We start from the raw sequence: 14638 nt of genomic DNA on the forward strand, positions 1-14638 counted from the left end.
TCGTCTGCTGATGACGCTAACGTAACTACCAAAGAATTGTGATAGGTTAGGTTAGGTTACTGGGGTTTGGGATCATGTTTGATCCCTCACTCGGGGGCCTTGAGCCCATTGCGATACCCCTGTATTGTTTTACCTTCCTCTCATTCTTTCTTTGCGTTAAAGCACTTCCAGCTCTTTGCAAAGTTCCCGATGTCGCTGATGTTGGCTTCTGCTGCTTCCTCTAGTCCCTCCAAAAAACCTTGCCCTAAAGTTTTAAAGCGTCGGTATTCCAGTGCGGGACAGTGGTACAGCAGGTGCTCTATGGTTTCTTCTTCCTCTCCGCATTCTTTGCAGTAGTCGTCGTCGGAAACTTTCCATCTCACGAGGTTTACCCCCGTGGGACAGTTTCCAGTGACGACAACTACAATTATGCGTATTAGGTCCTTTTGTGCTCTAGTAGTTGTTTTGACTTTTTGCTATCTACCACTGGCCATAGTCTTCGAGCTGTAGCGCAGTCCTCACGGTGTTGCCACATCTCTTGCTGCTTGGCTTTGATGGCAGTTTCTATGGCTTCCTTCAGTGTATTGATCGTCACAAGTGAGTAGGGGTAGAAGGCCGATTCACCATCAGGAGCAGGAGCAGAGCGCACAGCGCATGCGCGAAAATCAGCTAGGAACATGTAAAATACGCTAATAAACAAGAATAAACAGGTTTGGTTTGGTTTGAACAGCTTTTGATCAGCTTTGAACCGCTTTTTAGCTTAAAACAACAGACCTGTTCATTTTTTGTTCATACCTGTTTATTTCTGTTTTAAAGCTGTTCAAACCAAACCAAACCTGTTTATTCTTGTTTATTAGCGTATTTTACATATTCCTAGCTGATTTACGCGCATGCGCTGTGCGCTCTGCTCCTGCTCCTGATGGTGAATCGGCCTTCTACCCCTACTCAAGTGGTGGGTCATCTGCCACGGCCTCTCCCCTGGCCCCGTCTATGGCGGGTCTGTCTGCTTCCTGATTGCCCACCACATTGCTGTGGCCTGGCACCCAGCACAGAATAGCCCCGCCCCGACGCAGCCAGGACAGTGCTTCTCGGCATTCCATCACAGTTTTCCATCTCACTGATTGCATGGTGATGCTTCTTAAGGCGGCCAAGCTGTCAGAGTATATCACTATATCCCCTATGGGTCTATCAGCAATTTTCTCTCGTATACCTAGCCGCTTCCTTTATGGCGTAAACCTCTGCTTGTAGAACATTACAGCCATGCGATAGCCTTAAAGATCTTCGGATGTCTAGTTCCTCTGAGAAGATGCCTATACCTGTGCCTCCTGGAAGTTGCGGAAGCATCTGCGTAGACTGCTATCTTTTGAGTGTTCATTACTCGGTTGCTTTTCCATTCTTTTCTTGTCGGGATGCGAATCCTTATCTTTTCTCCAAAATCATGTTTGGTGAGCATATAGTCCGTTTTCTGCTCTAGCAGATGTGGACTCGTGTTCACCATGATTTTCCCTATCACTGACAATATCCTCGAGTAACCGTAGTTGGTCTGGTTCCACAGATTGGATTCCCTTAATCTTAGGGCACCCTTAGCGGCCAGATCCTTCACGAGCCAGTCGATTGATTGCAAGTCCAGAATTGCTTCTAGCGCAGCTTGCGCTGTGTTGTTCCTTGCTCCAGTTGTACCTAGAGCTGCTAATCGCTGTACTTTTGTAAAACTTTTTCTATTAGTCTCTTTAAGTACCGCTTCCCACCATACTAGTGCCCCATAAGTGATGATTGGTCTAACTATAGCAGTGTACGTCCAGTGTGTAATGTACGGTTGCAGACCCCATCTCTTTCCAAATAGTTTTTTACATGCATAGAATGCATTTATTCCCTTTATCATCCTTTCCTTCGTGTTCCTTTTCCAGGAAAGCTTCGAGTCCAGAATGATTCCTAAGAATTGTGATACTCTGCGATCAATTAATGTTCTTCTCCAATAATCACTAAATTGGAATGATTTATATTTCAGGCAGAATTGTTGAAACTCAAACTCGAAAGAGCTGCTACCTTGGTTGAATGTTTAGCTGGTGAAAGACAGCGATGGGAAGAAACAGTTAAAGAACTGGATTTGAAATATACTTTCCTGCCAGGAGACTGTTTGTTATCCACGGCTTTTATATCGTATGTTGGGCCCTTTGTAACCACCTACAGGGACAAGTTAGTGGAGATGTGGATTAAAGAAGTTAGTATTTTAACATTTAAAACAATTTTTTAAAACACTAGTTGTTTCAGCCATTTTTTTCCGAATTCATAAATGACAACAAATTGAATTTTTCCAGGTTACAAGTTTGGAAATCCCCACTTCTATAGATTTCAACGTAATCAACTTCTTGAGCGATCCAACTACCATAAGAGAATGGAACATACAGGGTCTTCCAGCTGATAATTTCAGTACGGAAAACGGTATAATCGTGACGCAGGGTTCTAGATGGGCTTTGGTCATTGATCCCCAATGTCAAGCACAGAAATGGATCAAAGCTATGGAAGGAAAAAATGATTTGCAGGTGGGAATATTTATAATATTTATTACGTAACAATATATTCGGTTGTTAAAGATGTTAAATCTTGAAACAATATAGATTTACACGATTGTTTTTATATGTTAAATAGGTTATTGATTTCGGTATGCCAAACTTTATGGGAGTGGTCGAAAAGGCAGTCAGATATGGACAGCCAGTTCTGCTCCAGAACATCATGGAGACCATGGACCCTTCAATGAACCCTATTTTGTCCAAGGCCGTGGTGAAACAAGGTGGTCACAATATGATTAAGGTCAGAAACTAACAATTACTCCTTACTTTTTTTTCTTTTTATTCAAAGGGTTGTAAGATTCTCAATTTTTTGAAGTGAAACTTCTTTACGCGGGCTGGAAGTAAAAATTCAAGGCCGTGACGCGACACGCCACACAACAGGTGAGAGGAAAAGTGATAAGGACAGCCTACGGCTTAGAAAAATCGTCCAATTTAACTGAAATTTGGTATGTCGATAGAATGGACCAAGGCCAACTTAACCGTGTACACACAGAGTGTTTCTTATTAAAACTTTTGTCGTAACTTCTTTCGTCCACTTTGGCTCTTGTTTTGGGCCTTTTTCTTATGATATCTCGTGTCGGATATGGACTTATTAAGAATGAGGTTTCTTGGATAACAGAAAAAATTGTTATCTGACTATTGAGGTCCAGTTCAAAAGGACCCAGGACATTACAGGACAATTTACTCGTTATAATTTGATTTTAACATATTCTTTTGATGATAATAATGATATTTAATAATGATTTATACCCCCCAACCAAAAAATCATACTTCTTCAGCTAATGGTACACTGCTGATGGACATATGCCATCCAGGTCAAAAGGACCCAGTCTAGAAAAGTTTTTTCCTTGTGATTCAGTTTTAGTATATTCTTTCGATAATAATAATGTTATTTAATAATGAATGTATACCCTCCAATCCAAGAATCATTAACTTTAGCTAATGGTAATCTGTCGATGGACATATGCCATCCAGTTCAAAAGGACCCAGTCCAGGACAGTTTTCTCGTTATAATTCAGTTTTAATATATTCTTTTGATGATAATAATGTTATTTAATAATGAATTTATAGCCTCCAATCCAAGAATCATACTTCTTCAGCTAATGGTAAAGTTCTGGTGGACAAATACCATCCAGTTCAAAAGGACCCAGTCCAGGACAGTTTTCTCGTTATAATTCGGTTTTAACATATTCTTTTGATGATAATAATGATATTTAATAATGAATTTATACCCCCCAACCAAAGAATCATACTTCTTCAGCTAATGGTAAACTGCTGATGGACATATGCCATCCAGGTCAAAAGGACCCAGTCCAAGAAAGTTTTCTCGTTGTGATTCCGTTGTAGTATATTCTTTTGATGATAATAATGTTATTTAATAATGAATTTATACCCTCCAATCCAAGAATCATACTTCTTCAGCTAATGGTAATCTGTCGATGGAGATATGCCATCCAGTTCAAAAGGACCCAGTCCAGTACAGATTTCTGGTTATAATTCAGTTTTAATATATTCTTTTGATGATAATAATGTTATTTAATAATGAATTTATATCCTCCAATCCATGAATCATACTTCTGCAGCTAATGGTAAAGTGCTGGTGGACAAATGCCATCCAGTTCAGAAGGACCCAGTCCAGGACAGTTTTCTAGTTATAATCGACACGTGTCACTGTGACAGTTAGTCTTGACGTAAGAAACCTCAAAAGTTGATGACGTAATATCGCGACCAAATTTGGTGGATAGGCTAGGATACGAAGACGTTTCCTTTTTACCCTATTCATAGAAGAATGTCTAAAATATTTTGTTTTTTTTTAGCTTGATGACAAATACGTGACTTATGACCCAAGATTTAAATTTTTCATTACCACCAAAATGACCAATCCTCATTACCCACCGGAGATCAGTACCAAAACCACCTTGGTAAATTTTGCCGTGAAAGAACAAGGATTAGAAGCCCAACTTTTGGGAATAGTAGTGAAAAAAGAGAGACCGCAATTGGAAGAAGAAAAGCAAAACTTGGTGATCACAATAGCTACAGGCAAAAGAACTTTGACTGATTTGGAAAACGAACTGCTGAGGCTCCTAAACGAATCGAGAGGTTCGTTGTTAGAAGACGCAGAATTGTTTAACACGTTGCAAACATCCAAAGCTACTTCGGCATCGGTTAAAGAAAGTTTGGACATATCGGAAAAGACAGAAGTACAGATCGACGCGGCTAGAGAGGGATACAGGCCCTGTGCTAAAAGAGCTTCAATATTATTCTTCGTGCTCAACGACATGGGAAACATAGACCCGATGTACCAGTTTGCCCTTGACGCCTACATCTTCCTGTTCCTGAAATCCATAGCCAAGAGTCCCAAGGCCGCGATATTGCAGGAGAGGATAAACTCTTTGAACGATTTCCACACTTTCGCTGTTTACAAATACACCTGTCGTGCCCTGTTCGAGAAACACAAACTCCTTTTTTCGTTCCACATGTGCATAAAAATTCTGAGCGCCCAAGGAAAGATTGTAACGACGGAGTACGGCTTCTTGCTCTCAGGTGGCGTGGTGTTGGATAGAGAAAATCAACGGGAAAATCCCTGCTCGACGTGGTTAAACGAGGTCGCTTGGGATAATATAACAGAATTGGATAAATTGCAAGGTTTTCACGGAGTGGTTGATTCGTTCGAGCAGTATTCTAGGGATTGGTATAACTGGTATACTCATACAGAACCTGAAACCTTGCCTTTGATAGCTGAATGGGATGGTATTTGCAACGAGTTTCAGAAAATGCTGTTTGTCAGATCTCTCAGAGCGGACAGGGTATCTTTCTGTATCACCAACTTTATAGTGAACCAGTTAGGGCCTCAATATGTTGAGCCTCCTGTTTTAGGTAAACAAGCGTAACATTTTACTTGTATAGGATGTTTAGCCACCGTTCAACTCTTTGATATTCGTGGATAGCTATGCCATATGTATATTACTGTTTGACCAGCGGATCTGAAGCTACGGAAGGAATGCGAGAAAAAAAATCGACATTGCCACGTTTATCTATAAAATTGCAAAATTGCCAGACATGAACTATAAATTTAATATATTTTTATTATATACCTAATGTGTTTAGCATATATTCTGACGTACATTACTAAGGAATTTTAACGTAGTTCATATTGTTCGATATGTTTTATTTAATAACTTATTTCTTTCATTCTGTATAATCTGCTTATTATGAAAGTTGAAGATTTTTCAACGATAGCATTGGCAAACCGACATCGCCGCGCATGGCCGCCTATTCATCGAACATGATTGGCGAGAGTACGTCACAGGATTTGTTACCACGCGGTTGCCACGGCTTTTACGCCTTTTCTATTCGCTTGCTTTATCCCCAACTTCAGGGTCTCTTCTGAAAAGAGTAGGAATATTGAATACTATTGAAATATCCAGTGGCGGTGTCATTGTTTTGATCATTATTACTTTATTTCATTATTTTATACCGGTTATCCTAAACTTTATTCCTATATTTTTCGTATATTTGATAGTTAAGTTGTGTTTTATTGTTTTGTTATCTTGTTATAATGTTTTTCGTTCGTAGTTTTTAATTATTAATATCAAGCTTGATCGTATATTTGTATTTTAAAATGAATAAATTTGTTAAGGGTAAGACTCTACATAGTCAGACAAAAGAAATAATAGTTAATTTATATAGGTAAGTTAATAATAACGTGGATGAAATCTCATTTGGTTTATTTCCTTGTGTTCATAATAAGGTTTGCGATGAAGAAGCTACAGAGAGTTCGCTTAAGTTGCCGCTTAAACGTAAACTTGAGCGGATATTTTTTTTATACCGGAGTTAGCGTATCGGCTATAAAAAATCACACAGAAGATAAAAAAAGGCTGAAAACTAACCCCGATAAAATGATATCCAGCTCTGGAAAGAAACGACCACGTGAGACTGCTGTCGAAAAGCTTGACGACTTTTTCGAAGTGGTCAGGAATTTGATAAATAGATTTTATCTCGAATTCAAACTCGTTCCCGCAATTAGAGAGCTTTTGCAAAAGTTGCAGGAAGAATCGAATTTTCCTTTTGCAAGGAAACGCTTAGGGGGTTATTAAAATCAAATTAATTTTTTTGGCGTAAATGTCAAAATAACAGATAAATATTAATGGAGCGGCCCATTATATTGCAGAGAGAGATATAAATATATACGCGAAATTCGAAAATATAGCCAAGTATTATCTATTTGGATGAAACATATGGGTAGACAATGACCTAACCTTTAAAAACTGCTGGCGGAGGGATACCATATCTGGTGTAATAGGCAATATTGGATCTACTGGTAAGTAAAATTATGTTTTATTTGCGCTTCCAAAGTTAACTATTTTCAAGATTTTTTTTTGCTGGAAATAGTTATATCTAAAATTATGTATTATAGAAAAAAATATAGTTAGTACAGATATATAAATAAATATACCTCAAGACTCAGTCTTGATCATCTGCTGATGGCAGACATGGTTAGCGAAACGTGCGTCCAGTGTAAAATTAAAAGTGTTTTGGTGTATTGTACTGATTTAGTGTTTTATTTTGCTGTGTAACACCAAAGGTTCCAACCCCCAGCTGTAATTATTTCTTCTATTATATTAACAACACAATAATAAGATGATTCAAAATATTTAAGGGAGCTTTAATAAAAGCTTTTAGTGTTTATCTGCTAACTCAACAGTAACGATTCAAACAGCATAAAGTTTTTTGAAAAAAATTATTAATCTGAGTATTATATTTATGATACACATTATTTTCATATAACACCGTACGCCCATGCCTATTTTATGAATGAAATTGGGCGTGTTTTGTTTACAACTGCGTTCCCCTGCCGATACCCTGTAGCTACAGATCCGTTGGTCACACTCTTAGGTCACACTATACCTACGACTTTGTTTTCTTTGACTTTCACATGCGTTTTTCTATTTCTTTCTTTCTAGAACAAGGTTATTGTATAAGCCTATCCTTCTCTCTGAATACGCTACTGAGCATGTGCAGAATGATATTAGACGTGAATGCAAACTTGAAGCGTTTTTTCGCTGCGTTGACAACAATTACTAAAAATATAGACCATGAAATTTTTTTAATCAAGATATAACTGATACGTGTATCTATTTTTTGAAAATATTTGTCATATTATTTTAACATACTTTTTATATAAATTTTTAACAAAAATTAAATCATATAACTATAAATTATTTTTTTTAAATGTTTTAAAATATCTACTACTTTGAAAAATAGCTAAGCTGAATGGACAAAACATAGAACCAGTAACCAGGGAAACATTAAAATATGTTTTGACATTGAAAAGTCAAAACAATAAAAAAAATTAACTAATGTAACTTTTTGTGTTTTTTGTATACTGTTTGACCCGTGATATTAAAGAGTTGATTTGGATTTTCGACGATATTTTAGATTTGTGTTCTTTTTGAAAGTTTGTTTTTGTAGTATGATAAAGTTAGTGGATAAATAGACATTATGACTAATATAAGTGTTAGCTAATACCGGGTGCGTCTCAAAAGTGGCTCACCCCTATAACTTTTTTATTTTTTCAGATAAAAAATCGATATTTGGTATATTAATATATGACATAAATTAGGATTGATTGACGTATTCAATTGTTTTCTGTCACTTCCTATTTCACCGGAAATGACTACAACTTTTGATTTTTAAATGGTACCCTCGGTGTTTTGTTGCTTTATTCGATAGAAAATGACACTCTGAATAGAATGACATGTCATATGTCAACTTTTGACTTGATCGAATATGATTTATTTGAAATTGCAACATGCGATTCATAACGACAATTTGACTCGAAATACCAAGTGTGTGGTACCAAATTATTCGTAAAAAAATGCTTTCTCGAAATATGCTAATGAGCCACCCTCATTCCATTTGAAAAAATTGAGATATGATTAAAATTACAATTTCGGCATCTTTTAACCGGCCAGGATAAGACACGAATAACATTAGACGATCAAATCTATTTTTCCAAGGCTCCTTGATTGAAAATTAGTGTTTTAACACATCCGTGGCACTCTAGATTGAAATTTAAAATTCAATTTTGTTTTAAGCAAAAATGTCAAAAGTTCACATATGATATGTCATTCTATTCAGAATGTCATTTTCTATCGAATAAAGTCAAAAAATACCGAGGGTGCCATTTAAAAATCAAAAATTGTAGTTATTTCCGGTGAAACAGGAAGTGGCCGAAAAGAATTGAATACGTCAATCAATCCTAATTTATGTCATATACTAACATACCAAATCTCGTTTTCTTATCTCATAAAATAAAAAAGTTATAGGGGTGAGCCACTTTTGAGACGCACCCGGTATATGAAGCTGTCTGCAGTAGGAAAAATGTTATCTTTAAAAGAACTCCACAACACTAAAAGTATGGAAATCTCTGAAGTATGTTCCATATTTTCAAAAAACAAGATATGTGTTATTTAAAATCGTTTTTTAAACCGAATTTTATTCAGTGAAATATGTATTTATGTTAGGTAACTTAATCACTTTAAACATTATTGGTCAACTTACCTTTGATTTTTTTTTCTTTAAATAATTAATATACTAATAAATATTATCCAATAAATAATTAATATTCGAATAACAATGCTCAATCAGTATCAAAGACAAAGATAATCAGATAGTCGAATGTCGCTGGCGTGCCTTCGACAAAAATGAAGCGAATTTACTTATCCACGAAATTTATAAAATCTAAGGAAGGTACTTTAAATTTTCTAAACAATATTAACTGATCCCAGACACACCCTAAAACTCATATTTGACAAATAACGATGACGTAACGTTGAATGATGGCTGAGCAGACTTTATTTTTTTCTGGATAAACTACTATTTCTATTTTTGCAACAAAATGTTGAAATTCTAAATTTTAAGAACATCGAAATTAGTAGAATAAATAATTTATTTCACTAATTTCACAATAAAAAAAAATAAATAAATTACACACTGTAACACTAATTTTTGTTGAAGATACGTCAGCGACATTTCACTAATTTATTTCACTAATTTCGCGGTTCTGAATGTTTTTAAGGCTTTATTTTTAATTTTTTTAGACGTTAAAGCTGTTTTAGAAGAATCCGTACCCCAAACTCCCTTAATTTTCGTACTATCTCCCGGAGTAGATCCTACTTCAGGGCTCATACAACTCGCAGAGGCTTCCCAAATGACCTCAAGGTTCCAGTGTCTCAGTTTAGGACAAGGACAAGCTCCCATAGCAACAAAGCTTCTACAAACTGGCGCAAAAGATGGCCAATGGGTGTTTCTAGCCAATTGTCACTTGTCGTTAAGCTGGATGCCCAAATTGGACAAAATCGTAGAAATTTTGCAAACCGGAAAAGTGCATCAGAAGTTTAGGCTGTGGCTCAGTTCCAGTCCCCATCCAGATTTTCCAATTTCCATATTGCAGGCTGGGATTAAAATGACCACTGAACCTCCAAAGGGTTTGAAGGCGAATTTGAAGCGTCTCTACCAGCTGCTCACTGAGGATCAGTTCAACGCTTGTCAGCATCCGGAAAAGTACAAGAAGCTGCTTTTTGGGCTCTGTTTTTTCCATGCCATTTTATTGGAGAGGAAAAAGTTTCAGGAGTTGGGATGGAATGTTATTTATAGTTTCAATGATTCAGATTTTGAAGTAAGAAAGATTTATTTTAGGTATCTATAATAATACTCTTTGCCACAATAACAAAACTTACAAAACAAAAACAAAACCTATGCCTCTTGAAGGCTCATCCAAGAGATATTCTTCTTCTTAGGTTGCCGTCTCTCTTCGGAATACACCTGAAAGAAGAGCTATTACCTAACATCTATTCTCTCTGCTTGTCGTCCAATTTTCCCCTCCCGAGATCGCGTATAGGGGAAGCCGGGGGAATTCCGCGCACATAAGCGAAATAGCTCCTAGATTGATGTTAATTTTTTTTTATGAGGTAATTTTTTGTATGTTGTACTTTTGTTTTGTTGTATCTATTAACAGAAAAAAATAAAAATGTGTGACTGCGCGGTATTACCCGGGCTTTTGGGTAATACCGCGCATGGTCTGGGGGAATGGCACGCATTGGGTATTTTAAGGCAGTTTAACTAAGACTTTATTGTACAGGGACATCATTTTAAGTGTCTCACTCGATTTATAATTTTCCTGTTTGGTATTTAAAGATAGTAGAAAGATTTTCTAATGTAGTTTTTCGCGAGGATGCCGATTCTCTACATCAAAATTTTTGAAAACGTCAATTTTGACAGATACGACGCCATCTTGATTTTTTTTAAATGGAAACCCCCACATATTTTAGCATGGTCCGGTAGACATATTTTAGCTAATTTCAAAAATATATAGTTTAGTATACTTTGCACTTACCGTTTTCGATATACAGTGGATTTAAAAATGAATTGTTCCAGAATCATTTTAAGTGTCTCACCCAATTTAAAATTTTCCTCTTTTCTATTTTAAGATAGTAAAAGATATTTTAATGCAATTTTTGCGAGGATGCCGATTTTCTACATTAAAATTTTTGAAAACGTCAATTTTGACAGATACGACGCCATCTTGATTTTTTTTAAATGGAAACCCCCACATATTTTAGCATGGTCCGGTAGACATATCTTAGCTAATTTCAAAAATATATAGTTTAGTATACTTTGCACTTACCGTTTTCGATATACAGTGGATTTAAAAATGAATTGTTCCAGAATCATTTTAAGTATCTCACCCAATTTAAAATTTTCCTCTTTTCTATTTTAAGATAGTAAAAAGATATTTTAATGCAATTTTTCGCGAGGATGCCGATTTTCTACATTAAAATTTTTTACAACGTCAATTTTGACAGATACGACGCCATCTTGATTTTTTTTAAATGGAAACCCCCACATATTTTACCATGGTCCGGTAGACATATCTTAGCTAATTTCAAAAATATATAGTTTAGTATACTTTGCACTTACCGTTTTCGATATACAGTGGATTTAAAATGAATTGTTCCAGAATCATTTTAAGTATCTCACCCAATTTAAAATTTTCCTCTTTTCTATTTTAAGATAGTAAAAAGATATTTTAATGCAATTTTTCGCGAGGATGCCGATTTTCTACATTAAAATTTTTTACAACGTCAATTTTGACAGATACGACGCCATCTTGATTTTTTTTAAATGGAAACCACCACATATTTTAGCATGGTCCGGTAGACATATTTTAGCTAATTTCAAAAATATATAGTTTAGTATACTTTGCACTTACCGTTTTCGATATAAGTGTATTTAAAAATGAATTGTTCCAGAATCATTTTAAGTGTTTCACCCAATTTAAACTTTTCCTCTTTTCTATTTTAAGATAGTAAAAAGATATTTCAATGTAATTTTTCGCGAGGATGCCGATTTTCTACATTAAAATTTTTTACAACGTCAATTTTGACAGATACGACGCCATCTTGATTTTTTTAAATGGAAACCCCCACATATTTTAGCATGGTCCGGTAGATATATTTTAGCTAATTTCAAAAATATATAGTTTAGTATACTTTGCACTTACCGTTTTCGATATACAGTGTATTTAAAAATGAATTGTTCCAGAATCATTTTAAGTGTTTCACCCAATTTAAACTTTTCCTCTTTTCTATTTTAAGATAGTAAAAAGATATTTCAATGTAATTTTTCGCGAGGATGCCGATTTTCTACATTAAAATTTTTTACAACGTCAATTTTGACAGATACGACGCCATCTTGATTTTTTTAAATGGAAACCCCCACATATTTTAGCATGGTCCGGTAGATATATTTTAGCTAATTTCAAAAATATATAGTTTAGTATACTTTGCACTTACCGTTTTCGATATACAGTGTATTTAAAAATGAATTGTTCCAGAATCATTTTAAGTGTTTCACCCAATTTAAACTTTTCCTCTTTTCTATTTTAAGATAGTAAAAAGATATTTCAATGTAATTTTTCGCGAGGATGCCGATTTTCTACATTAAAATTTTTTACAACGTCAATTTTGACAGATACGACGCCATCTTGATTTTTTTAAATGGAAACCCCCACATATTTTAGCATGGTCCGGTAGATATATTTTAGCTAATTTCAAAAATATATAGTTTAGTATACTTTGCACTTACCGTTTTCGATATACAGTGTATTTAAAAATGAATTGTTCCAGAATCATTTTAAGTGTTTCACCCAATTTAAACTTTTCCTCTTTTCTATTTTAAGATAGTAAAAAGATATTTCAATGTAATTTTTCGCGAGGATGCCGATTTTCTACATTAAAATTTTTTACAACGTCAATTTTGACAGATACGACGCCATCTTGATTTTTTTTAAATGGAAACCCCCACATATTTTAGCATGATCCGGTAGACATATTTTAGCTAATTTCAAAAATATAAAGTTTAGTATACCTTGCTCTTACCGTTTTGGATATACAGTGGATTTAAAAATGAATTGTTCCAGAATCATTTTAAGTGTCTCACCCAATTTAAAATTTTCCTCTTTTCTATTTTAAGATAGTAAAAAGATATTTTAATGTCATTTTTCGCGAGGATGCCGATTTTCTACATTAAAATTTTTTACAACGTCAATTTTGACAGATACGACGCCATCTTGATTTTTTAAATGGAAACCCCCACATATTTTTGCATGGTCCGGTAGACATATTTTAGCTAATTTCAAAAATATATAGTTTAGTATACTTTGCACTTACCGTTTTCGATATACAGTGGGTTTAAAAAATGAATTGTTCCAGAATCATTTTAAGTGTCTCACCAATTTTAAAATTTTCCTCTTTTCTATTTTAAGATAGTAAAAGATATTTTAATGCAATTTTTCGCGAGGATGCCGATTTTCTACATTAAAATTTTTACAACGTCAATTTTGACAGATACGACGCCATCTTGATTTTTTAAATGGAAACCCCACATATTTTAGCATGGTCCGGTAGACATATTTTAGCTAATTTCAAAAATATATAGTTTAGTATACTTTGCACTTACCGTTTTCGATATACAGTGGATTTAAAAATGAATTGTTCCAGAATCATTTTAAGTATCTCACCCAATTTAAAATTTTCCTCTTTTCTATTTTAAGATAGTAAAAAGATATTTTAATGCAATTTTTTCGCGAGGATGCCGATTTTCTACATTAAAATTTTTACAACGTCAATTTTGACAGATACGACGCCATCTTGATTTTTTTTTTTTTAAATGGAAACCCCCACATATTTTAGCATGGTCCGGTAGACATATTTTAGCTAATTTCAAAAATATATAGTTTAGTATACTTTGCACTTACCGTTTTCGATATACAGTGGATTTAAAATGAATTGTTCAGAATCATTTTAAGTGTCTCACCCAATTTAAAATTTTCCTCTTTTCTATTTTAAGATAGTAAAAAGATATTTTAATGTAATTTTTCGCGAGGATGCCGATTTTCTACATTAAAATTTTTTACAACGTCAATTTTGACAGATACGACGCCATCTTGATTTTTTTTAAATAGAAACCCCCACATATTTTAGCATGGTCCGGTAGACATATTTTAGCTAATTTCAAAAATATATAGTTTAGTATACTTTGCACTTACCGTTTTCGATATACAGTGGATTTAAAAATGAATTGTTCCAGAATCATTTTAAGTGTCTCACCCAATTTAAAATTTTCCTCTTTTCTATTTTAAGATAGTAAAAAGATATTTTAATGCAATTTTTCGCGAGGATGCCGATTTTCTACATTAAAATTTTTTACAACGTCAATTTTGACTTGAAAACTTTTGAAACTATATATTTTTGAAATTAGCTAAAATATGTCTACCGGACCATGCTAAAATATGTGGGGGTTTCCATTTAAAAAAAATCAAGATGGCGTCGTATCTGTCAAAATTGACGATTTAAAAAATTTTAATGTAGAAAATCGGCATCCTCGCGAAAAATTACATTAAAATATCTTTTTACCATCTTAAAATAGAGAAGAGGAAAATTTTAAATTGGATGAGACACTTAAAATGATTCTGGAACAATTCATTTTTAAATCCACTGTATATCGAAAACGGTAAGTGCAAAGTA

At 34.6% G+C, this 14638-nt stretch overlaps 1 protein-coding gene across 1 annotated transcript in view; it reads left to right on the forward strand.

Moving 5' to 3' along the window:
- The window catches only part of LOC115877727 (dynein heavy chain 2, axonemal), a 129843-nt gene that overhangs the window by 101859 nt on the left and 13346 nt on the right, over positions 1 to 14638 (forward strand). Inside the window, exons 55-59 of the mRNA XM_030894014.1 lie at positions 1988 to 2200; positions 2298 to 2522; positions 2629 to 2790; positions 4367 to 5426; positions 9653 to 10230. Coding sequence (XP_030749874.1) covers positions 1988 to 2200; positions 2298 to 2522; positions 2629 to 2790; positions 4367 to 5426; positions 9653 to 10230 — 2238 coding nt within the window. The remainder of the gene's footprint in view (positions 1 to 1987; positions 2201 to 2297; positions 2523 to 2628; positions 2791 to 4366; positions 5427 to 9652; positions 10231 to 14638) is intronic.

Source organism: Sitophilus oryzae, unplaced genomic scaffold, assembly GCF_002938485.1.
Source record: "Sitophilus oryzae breed Bouriz unplaced genomic scaffold, Soryzae_2.0 scaffold_1498_pilon_pilon, whole genome shotgun sequence".
NCBI classification, from domain to species: Eukaryota; Metazoa; Arthropoda; class Insecta; order Coleoptera; family Curculionidae; genus Sitophilus; species Sitophilus oryzae.